At 31.9% G+C, this 11,895-nt stretch overlaps 1 protein-coding gene across 1 annotated transcript; it reads right to left on the bottom strand.

The window, feature by feature from the left end:
• Nucleotides 1–6,277: 6,277 nt before the first annotated feature.
• Nucleotides 6,278–7,132, bottom strand: LOC124532973 (3-oxoacyl-[acyl-carrier-protein] reductase FabG-like). The gene has a single exon (XM_047108113.1). It carries the CDS (start codon nucleotides 7,088–7,090, stop codon nucleotides 6,341–6,343), a length of 750 nt encoding a protein of 249 aa, XP_046964069.1. The 5' UTR covers nucleotides 7,091–7,132; the 3' UTR covers nucleotides 6,278–6,340.
• Nucleotides 7,133–11,895: the final 4,763 nt, after the last annotated feature.

The following is an 11,895-nucleotide window of genomic DNA, read 5'->3' on the forward strand; positions in this document are numbered from 1 at the left end:
GTTAGTTTAAATATTAATAATACTTTTTACAGTTAGAAGACATTCTATCATTTTGATGTGATAGATTAAAATGATATGGATACCATAATCATTCCTTGTATCGTCAATTCCACCAACTGCTACCAAACTTTTCTCTTATATATGTTGATACACTGCCTCACTGACCTATAAACTAGAACACAACAATACTAATTATTTAATGTTTTTTGGTATTATATTCGACGAGTGAGTGGTAGCTCTGATAACCCAACTAGCAAGGAGTATTTAATGCATTAAATAATATTTTAAACTGTTAAAAATAAAGGAAAAGCTAATATCGTTTATAGTGTTTATTAATTTGATAACGTCCGGGCGAGTTTCCAACTCTATAAACCTCTGATATCAGTCGGAGTCTGCTTGGAACGTATATACGGATTTCGGTGTAAAATATTTCAGGCTAATGGAGAATTGAATCGAAATCGTGAGCTACTTTTATAAAACACTAGAAGTCTCCTGCAGCTTCGTTCGTTTTGGGATGTTGGTTGTCATGTGTTAGACAAAAAAAGTAGCCTATGAGTTCAAGCTTACGTCATTTATTTATTACTTCATTGGTGGACAGATTGGCAAATGGACCACCTGATATTTAGTGGTCACAAACGCCAATAAGCATTGGCGCTGTTAGAAATTTTAACCATCCAATACTTCGTCAATGTGCCAGCAATATTGGAACTATGATATTATGTCCCTTGTGCCTGTAGTTACAATGGCTTATTTACCAAACCGGAACACAACGATACCAAGTATTGCTGCTTGGCGGCAGACTATATGATGAGTGGGTGGTGCCTACTCAGACAGCTTAGCACAAAGTCATACCACTAAGTAAACACGATACCAAATTTCATAAAATTTCATTTAGTGGTTTGGTTTCGTTAAAAAAAATAAACGCGTGCACCTTAACCGATGATTGCGGGTTCAAATCCAGGCAAGCACCACATATACATGTGCTTAATTTAATAATAATATTTATTGGTCTAAGTTAACTTAATTTGTGTTTATAAATCGTGAGGAAACCTGCATGTGTCGAATTTTATCGAAATTCTGCCACATGTGCATTCCACCAACCCGCATTGGAACAGCGTGGGGGAATATGTTCCAAACCCTCTCCTTAATGGAAGAGGAGGCCTTATCTCAACAGTGGGAAATGTAGAGACTGTTACTTTACTATAATAAATATATTTTTGTTTCATACATACGGTATAATATACATATTACTGGTTTTCGCCCGTAGCTGGGCTCGCGTTTTAAGATGTTGGTTGTCATGTGTTAGGCAAAAAAGCTTCATACTAAATTTTATCAAATTGGGTTCAGCGTTTCGGTCGTGAAACAGCGACAGACAGATAGAGTTACTATCACATTTAAAATATTAATAGTGATTAATTATATTTATTGTATGTATTTATTATTATTTAAGGCTGCAGAGTTTAAAGCGGCGAATACTCGTAAACTTTTGCTATCTTTGCAGCCAAGCGCGATCGTAAACAGAGCTTCGCAAAAATTATCGTCTACGAGAACAGATAGTTTGATTAACAACTGATTAAATTTAACACTTAATTAAATCTTAATCGTATAAAAAAAGAGATAAATGTTTAAAAAATAATAATGTAGGATTTAATTGAGACTACCAAAAAGTCCAGGATAGCATGTGGTTATCTTCTAAGATACACTAAGTAAATAAACATTACGGAATACACAAATCTATTTTATATTTTCTTAAATATTCAATAATATAATCTTAATAATATTAATGTTTGTAATATCAAAATAACCATTTTTACTGTATAACCGTTTATACTATATCTATGTATACAAGGTCTGCATACCAAAATAACATTATTTTTTTACGATTTTTGTCTGTCTATCTGTTTGTTTTGGCTACACCTGTAGCTAACACCTAGATCAATCTTGACTGGACTTTCACTGCATGATAGCCGATGTAATAAGGAATAACTTAGTCTACTTTTATATTAGAATTATTTATGCAATTTCAGTTTAATTCATACGCGCACGTAATTTCGGACATAGTAAAATCTAAAAGTCAAAGTAAAAGTCAGCAGATGTCCAATAGAAGTTGAGTTGAAATTGATTGTTTTGCAATCACCATTACCCATCGACAACGACCCTGTAAATACTAACCATCCCTCACACGGGCGGTACTCGTACGGGCGAGAGCCTCCGGCAAGAAGACATCGGAAGCAGAGGAGATCTTGACTGCTTTTCGATCAACAGTATATATTAAATTAAATTTAAAAAAAAGGCACCGTGGATGTAGCGTAAAATAATAAAAAAACCATCCCTCACATGCACCACCAACAGTTTAGGATGGACATAGACCATATAGTATGTTAATGTAAATTTATCAGATATAATTTTATATGTGAACGTAGGTGGAAAGTAAGTTGTCGGCTATTGTCGCTAAACGTTGCCGAAAGTATTTGTACTTATGTATTCTGTAATGAAAATGGTGGGAAAGAGCAACTGCTAAGTTTCTTGTCAGTTCTTGGTAGAATCTACTTTCCTATTGGTAGCAGACATTTAATCCAATATTATAACAAGACTAATTAAAAAATACTTTTACGTGCAGTCAGAGTAAGAAAACATTCGTCAGTTTTCAAAGTCATTCCTTTATCAAGTCTTTAACTCTTAGTACCTTTTGAATCTAAACATCAAATCATTGCGACGCGATATGTCATTCTCGATCGGTACAGCAGATTATCGCCCATAATGAGCACACAAAAATAGATAGAGCACACCAAAATGAGGCCAATAAAATCGATCTGCTCTCTATTCCTTAGCATCATGAGGGTAAAATAGCATGAAATCTATGTTTTATTTCATCCTTACGAAGACGGGAAGAACCAGTTAGTATATATGGCTATACAATTTAATCCCTCAAAGTCATCCCTCAATATAAAACGATACCGAAGAACCATTATTAAAACATTACAAAGGATTTATTCGAGCCCAAAAACCGGGCAAACATCGATGTTCAATATTTGTATACAATTAGCTACGCGAAGGGACCAAGGGAAGCTAATAAGACGTAAGATAAATGTGTTTGAACGAGACGTTGTTAAGTATTCTTTGTACATGATCGAAAATTATCGAAAGATTTTAAATTAACCGTTGTTTTATTACTACAAGTGTAAACGGGATATTATAGATCAACGTTTGACTTGTGCTGTGTGTAGTCGTGACTGTAGCTGTGTTGTTGTTTTGGAGATTCGTGATTGTTTCTATTATAATTGACTCATCAGCTTTTGTTTGTTGTTCTTTTTTAAGTTAGCCTATTTTTATTAATTACCTTATAATTGTAAATTCATTATGACTTAAAAAATATGACTTTACATTTCTAGTTTGAGTCGTAACTTTACCTTTAAGTGAAATTATATGTATAACTGCAACCTAAGGATTTTTAAGTAAAATATCCACATGTAATTTTGTTGGTGGTTCTTTAATAAATAAATAAATAATCGTCATGAGGCCGTCAACATCTATCCCAAAACTTCAGTTTCGGGATTTTTTATGTGATAGGTGGCAAACGAGCAGGAGGCTCACCTGATGGAAAGTGACTACCACCGCCCATGGACATCTGCAACACCAGGCTTGCAGCATTGCCGGCCGTTAAGGTAGGAGTACACTCTTTTCTTAAAGCTTGTCATGTCGTATCGGTTCGGAAAAACTGCCGTCGAAAGTTGGTTCTATAAAGTGGTTGTGGTGTGAACAAGCGATTCGTAAATAATGTCGAAATATCGAGCTACACGAAAAAAAACAGTGGTAAATATCAAGTTTTAAATTTTGTAGTAATTTATGGAATATTTGACAGAAGATTGTCACAATTCGCCCACAGCTGGGCAAAGGCGTTCTCACCACGCTGCTCCTCTCTTTTATGGGTGGTGCTGGTGGGTGTACATAAAACGCAATTACTTCCGACACATAAATTTTCCTAACCGCCGAACACGAGTAAAGTTATAAAAACAAACTGAGCGCGTGAAAATTAAGCTGCGTTTACCCGGATTTAAGCACATGGTGCGCGGTTATGATACAGGTGTTCTAATGTATTCATTAGTTAAACCAAATATTAGTTATAGATGATATAAAAATATGATCAATGAAATATATACATTTTTATTTTATATTAAATACATTATATACAATACAATATAAGTTATTTCAATAAAACATTGTTTCGGTTTAAATAATTCTATTAAAATTAATAGACTGCAGTTACACTGACCTTTGAAATAGTATTAATTTCGCTATACATAGCCTTAAATATAATAAAAATATTTTTTACCTTTATGTATTATATTTTTGACTTTGATGATCAGAATTATTGAAGTTATGATTTACATATTTTGCTTAGTCACAATTACAGTGACGATTTAATGGTAAGCAATATTGAATATTAGCCTTATCTTAAAAATGACTGATATTCAATTACGAATTTTACGTCGCATATAAGAAAAAGGCAGAATTGGAATTGCTTTTTTTTAAGAGGTAAAGTCAAAGAAATGTGACGTTACTTCATGTTGAAGTATTTCTAGTAGGTTATACTTTTTTAAATAGTTACTTATTATTTTAGCATATTATGGAGTACCTGTTGACTTCCACGCAGGATATTTTAATTTAAATGATTGTATTTAACTGACATGACTTTGTATTTTTAAATGTTAAAAAAAAGTAACTACTGAGTTTCTTACCGGTTCTTCTCGGTAGAAACTACTTTCCGAACCGATGGTAGCTTCACTTAATTGTAAAATGACGATGCTTGTAAATGCCTACTTGAATAAAGTTCATTTTGATTTTGATTTGCTAAAATATAATAATAAACATAAGAAAAATACTTTTGTTGAATATATATAATACGTATTGTTAACAATAAGCATAGTTCTGTAGTTAGAAATAAGAATTTCAGTATTTGTAAGAGTTTATCAACCTTCTTTTACATTCTGTGTCGGTTGAACATTATTCCTTTGTCTAAAAAGAAAACAGGTCCGTTCATTAACGGACAACAGGAACAAAGACAAGAGCCTTATATATTATATGTGAGTTCCAGGCTAACTACACTTTTTTATTTCAAGTATGCAGTTCAAAAGAGATGTCACTTTTGACAGTGTTCGTACTTGACAAATGTTTTCTTTTTATGGTTTTATTATAACATATAGAGTGGGGTTATAATTAATTAAAATTAATAAAGTACTCGTTCATAGTGACGGCTTTTATTGTTTTTTTTTGCGTAAAATTTTGATATGTTCAACGATTTTTATCGATATATTCTTTTCTTTATTTGAATAAATAGGCTTATTACTGATTCGAAATGTAGTTTCTATTGAGAATAACCCGCAAGAAAATAAGTAAATACTCCCTCAACATATTAATGACCAAGTTTATTTAAATCAAATACAATTAAATGTATATACCTACGTTAGATATTAACACTATGCTTTTTGTTATGAATGATATGCGATGTTTATTTTAGTGACATAACCTTTGAAATAACTCGGAAGATTGTGAAAGCCTTTCTGATATTCTAATTATCCGTTTCTTTGTAATTGTCCTAAGATTTTCCTAATAATAATCTGGTTTTTCCTATGACGTATATAATATATGCATTTGAGGCTACGACCTTTTCACCAATCTTACAAATATTAGATCATTACTGTATAAGATGAGTTCAAAGAAAACTCAATACATAAAAATTCTTGTTTTTCTTTTGCTCTTTATTGGACGTGCATATGGCTTGGGAATTTAAAAGTGTCTGAACACTGACATGGCGAAAATGACGGCCTTTTATTAACCATTAGTGGTGTATAGTTTGATTATGATTACCGTCTAGAACGGTAATATGTGGTCGCATGCGTATACAATAGGTGGTAGGTTGAGTAGGATGCTGTTTATGTCATGTGCTAACAATTACAAAATATTTTATCAAAAGTACCACTAGATGACGCTTATATTTACGATGCATATATTAGCCATTGCGATTAAAAGTTATCTATTAAATATTACCTAATTAGTTTTATAATTATTAAATATTGAAATAAATTTTGTCAATTAATTTGTATTTTATCACGTGTATTTATCTACCAGATAATACACGTGTGCTCAAAATTAACGTCGTATTAAAACCAAAACGTTGCATATTATCCACGCACCATACTTACTTTGAGACCTGTAAACTTATATCACGAAGGAAGTATATGTAAGTAACATGCGAGTATCTTAAAGAAATGAAAAATTAAAAATCAAATAACATTTATTAGTACTTAAAAACTTGCAACAGGACAATGATTAATTTTAATTATCTCAAAAGAATACCGTTATCGGTTACGAAATCCGATCCAGTTATCGCTTTTGCTTTATCGCTCGCTAAGAACAGCATGAGATCTGCAATTTCATCAGTTTCAGATATTCTTCCAAGTGGAATTTTGTAATTTATGTCTTCCAGTGACATCTGGACTCCAGCATTACTCAATATGTCAGTTCTGACAGGTCCTGGGCTTATCGTATTGACTCTGACGCCAAGTGGGGCAAGTTCCAGTGCAACATTACGTGTGAAATGATCAACAGCTGCTTTTGAAATAGCATAGCATAGCATTGGATCTGTGAAGGACATCTTACCAGCTATACTTGATACGTTGATGATATTTCCTTTCGTTTTTATTAAATGAGGAGCAGCTAAGTGAGTCATGTGAAGCTGAGCTCTTACATTGAGGTTCATGACAGTATCATACACTGACATGATGTTTTCACTGACGATTTTGGCAAAACCCATCATTCCTGCATTATTGACGACAACGTCTATCTGTCCAAACTTTTCAATCGTGTCATTTATGACTTTCCTCGCATCTTCGTCCTTGGTTATATCTGCTTTGATTAATAGATGTTCCTTACCTGATGCAGCACATTCATCTGCTACTTCCTGTAGCTTCACTTCATTTCTTGCTACGATAACTACATTAGCTCCTTCTTTAGCGAACGCTATTGCTGCAGTAGCTCCTATACCAGAACTAGCGCCGGTTACTATTACAACTTTATTTGCGAAACTCATTTTACGTAAGCAACCTACAAATGAATCGTTGATACTGATGCGACTTAACCCAAATATATATTTTGATAAGGTGAAAATGCAGCGATAATACATGTGATTACATTATGATGTATAATAATTATCGCAAGATTAATTATCTTTGTTTTTCTTAGATTTGTATCGTATTAAATTTATAATTATTTTTTATATAATATTTTAGTTTCTTGTACATGATTTTCTCTATACAATCTCAGATTCCAAAAGAAATAGATTTTGAAATTTAAATTTACAGACATATTACGATATTATTACCTTTAAAAATTGTTATCAAACCATATAAAAAATAAATTGATATAATTTTATAAAACAATTTCTAAATTATGTTTAATAATTAAAATCGTAATATTCAACATTTAGATTAAACCGTCCTAATTAATCTAGGTCTTGGCTTTACTTGTAAAATATGTCAATGAATCGATTTTACTAATCGATTAATTGCTTATTTGTGACAAAAAAGTCTCCTTATTTGCTAATTCATACCATCCTTTCTGCCATTTAATGCCATAATTTTTAAGAAAATTATGCAATATGAAAATCTCATAGAAGTAGTTCAAAGCCAGTATCACAATACCAAGACAATCCTTAATCAAGTTAACGTCTAAGCATCATAAGTAAAGGCCGGCGAAGATTAAATTTATAACCCCTAAAATAATTAATTCCCTTTAACTTCATTAAGAAACCCGCATAGGTGTAATTAGAATAAGCAAAGGAATCTTAATTGTTGAATTGAATGCTCCACACACGGACATCAAGCATGGATGATTCTCATTATCCTCTTTGATATACGAGGCATTCACTCTTATGCCCAAATTCAAACTGCCAAAGATTTCTTGTTGATAATTTCTCAGAAACATTTGTGATCTCTTTCTGTCATTGACAATGTTTCATTTGAAAGAAATAATTTTACTTGATGTTAGGCTCTGTGCAAGCTCGCCTAGTTAGGTACCATCCACTAATTAGATATCCTACCACTCGCCACAGTTTATAGCATGAGTGAATCGGTGTAACTATAAATAGTGTTAATTCCAAATGATAAGATAGTTAATATTTCTAACAGTGCCAATGTCTGGGGATGATGTTGTCCACTATCATCTTGTAGAAGGTGAGTGAACTGTAGCACGTCAGTCTATTTACATTTTAAAAAGGTCATTAAGACCTGAAGATTAGAAAGTAGTGAAAAATTTTATTTGTCAACTAGAGTCTGATAAAGTCCAAAACTTCTCTAATAGAATTAGCAAACCGCTCACCATTCTCAGCACCAATGTGTCCGTTCTATTCATAATAGGAGGAATATATGGGGCACGTCGGTCAGAAGATACAACAATAAGATGTTACCCTTTATTGTTCGTATGATCCCCCACAAAGACCTGATCCTTGGATGGCATTCATTCAATAGAATTAGCGGCTAAGCGTATATGTTATTAATGTATTGTATTAAACAAATGGGATAACCTTCCTACCTAAATATGTGTTGGAAAATTGAAACGCGTTCATAGTTTTGAAGTCACGTTCCAAACGCATTCTATATAGTTCCATATTTTTTTGGCTTGGGTTGATTAGTGCAGTGTTAGTTTTTTAGTTAGTTAGTTTATATCGTCAAACATAAATGCTCGATATTTGTATATTTGTATTTGAAGTGAGTTAGTGTACAATATAGCAATTTAGATCCTGTTAAATTTTAGATCAATGGCAGCAAAAGTGTTGTTTATACTATTCGCGGTTGTCTTTTATTGACGTTTTACTTATCAAATGCACGTAGTAATTACGCAACTACGGACAGAAAAACAATAATATTTTATCGAATGGATACATAATCAAATGATACTTACATATGAATGTATAGTCAAATTATTTTTATCGTTTCAAATTTGGAATGTCTTGCAAAATTCCATTTTGTTTTTTATTTATCAGCCTTGCATACACGTTTATAGCCTAAATTTTATATCATTATACATTTACACTAATAATAGTCTTCTTATCAGTCGTACATCGAATATGTTTTGTTAGGTATTTAAGAGAATTATCTATTAAGTTAAATATAATACAGAGTAATCTTTTTCTTTATAAAATTCTAATTAAAAACATTAAGTCCTTCGTACCAAGAGCAGTGGTAGTTTAATTTACGCCATTTCAATTATAAATGCCATTGATAATTTAGTTTACCAACGATTTCGCTGCAGAAAATGCATTTCAAAACATTTAGATATAATAGAGCCATACAGACAGGCATTATTAGAAAAAACTTCATCGGAAAGCGGTGTTCACGACAAACTTACTTCTCTAATGCTGGACTGTAACATTCTAATACATTCGCTCCTATTCCCTAAGCGATAAGATCTATAATTCTATGGATATGTTTTGTGAAGTAGCAGTTTTAGCTTTGCAGGCTTATAGTTAATATTGACTCGTCAGCATTTCGTTTGAAACTTTTCTCATTTCGTAGCCAACGCGACTCAAGTTGAGCTGCGAGTCCTTTCCTCTCGTCTGCTCTTAGATGCGGCGGTGATCACTTTTATCAATCAAAAGATGAATTTTATAAATTAACTAGAAGGCAACCATGCGGTCACTCAAACGCAAAAGGTAACAAACACCACACACCTGGTTTGATCTTGTGTTTTTTTGTAACTAAATTTCATAACTTGTTCATATCGATCCAACATCATAATGGTTTGATGATAAGTTATTTACAACGCCATCTATCGGATCTAAACTATGAACAATTTCTTAGAAAAAATAAATTACATTGACATGTGATTATGGCTTTTATCGGTGAAGTCGTTATGAACGTATTTTTTTAAATGAAACTTTTATTCAAATAACATAAATGAAAGATGGATGGATTGATTTAATTGAAATTTGACACACAGATAGTTTATAGTCCGGTAAAGCACATAGTTTACCTACTTTTATCTTGGAATAGTGTACCTAACAGTTGCATATATCACGCCCCACCATCCTGTTCTATTCGGGGGCGGAAACTAAATGGTTACAGATTTAAAACCTTAAACTATCCCCGGAGCTTGAACATTTAATCAAACTTATATTGAAAAACAAGTCGATATAAATAGAAAATTGGTACTTCGATTTATTTTAGGTAAAATTTAGTAATTTCCAACTAAACCTACCGCGTTTACAACCAGGAGAATATGTATGTGTGTATATGTTGTTCTATAGTGTGACATTATTATAAGACCGGATTCCGTTAGACATAAGGGTCCGCATAAAGTGAATTATTTATCATTCATTTATTCTTCAGTAATATTTTAACAAAAATCAAAATAAACTTTATTCAAGTAGGCTTTTACAGGCACTTTTGAATCGTCATTTTACAATTAAGTGAAGCTACCACCGGTTCGGAAAGTAGATTCTACCGAGAAGAACCGGCAAGAAACTCAGTAGTTACTCTTTTGCGATATTTAAAAAATACAAAGTCATGTTAGTTAATACAATTATTTAAATTAATATATCCTGCCTGGAAGTCAACAGGTATTATTATTAACAAAAGATAAATAAAAAATATATTTTCGATATTCAAATTAGATTATTGTTGTTTGGCCCTCTTAAGGATTAAATTCAGCGAAATATACCACCGGCTGGGAATACAGATACTACTGAGAACTATTGTATAGAAACACATTAGTTACTTTTTTCAAACGTTAACAAAGAAATTTGTGTCCGGAAAGAAAATTTACATGTATTTTTATCATTTATGTATTACATACATGTGTAATGAGTCTTATTATGTATTCATATTTTTTAAGTATAATTTTAATATATGGTATTAATAAAATCTATAGCTCATTTTTTTTAATCACGTTACTAGCGACATAGAAAAATAAATATATACTTATGAAAAAAATTATGTGTAAACAAATAACAAAATAAGTAATTAATACCACACTGCTATCAAAATCTACTAACACGAAAGTCATTTATACATTAACCCTGTATTGCTACGGGGGCAGTTCGTACCCCACACCGCTCTCTCTAACAAACTGCCCCGTCTATTCGGTTGATTTTTATTCATTTGCTCACTCCCAGCAGTCCCGGAGACATATCGGTGCCTTGGCCGAGGAAATTGCATTCTGCCCCTAATAATTCGTTTTCACGCAATGCCGACTGTTTTATAGTTGCTAGTAATCGAGGATACTACTGTTTTCTTTTACTTTTCTTCCGTTATAGAGATTTATTACTTGCCAGTTTCATGAAATATTGTAAAGACTGTTTTTGTTCTTTTTTCTTTTTAATTCAGAGATTCGTATTTCAAATATGACTGATAGTTTTTAATGGTTGATACGTCATTTTGATAACTCTTTAGAAATCGATTTAACTTAATAATTATTTTGGTTTTTCTCGGTGGCGCATTATACTGCCAATTACAACTACAATTTATGTTAAATTTTTAATTAAATAAATTTATACAGAAATTTACACTTTCAGTTAAGTTCAGATAATATTATTATATTAAATTATTTTGCTAACAATATGTGTTTCTTTATTCAATCAATCAAATTAATCAAAATATACTTTATGCAAGTAGGCATATATATACAAGCGCGTACAAGTTTTGAATCGTCATTTAAAAAAAATCCCTACCATCAATTAAGATAAATTAAGTAGTTCTTACTAAAGAGTTCGTATTATTTTCTCATATTTTGATTTGATTGATAATATGTTAATTACACTTTAATGAAGTCGGATGATTTTAAATAATCTCCATGGCACTTATTAAAACATATGCTGATTGAAAGCAACACCCCAATGAC

Source organism: Vanessa cardui, chromosome 10 (genome assembly GCF_905220365.1).
Source record: "Vanessa cardui chromosome 10, ilVanCard2.1, whole genome shotgun sequence".
Lineage (NCBI taxonomy): Eukaryota > Metazoa > Arthropoda > Insecta > Lepidoptera > Nymphalidae > Vanessa > Vanessa cardui.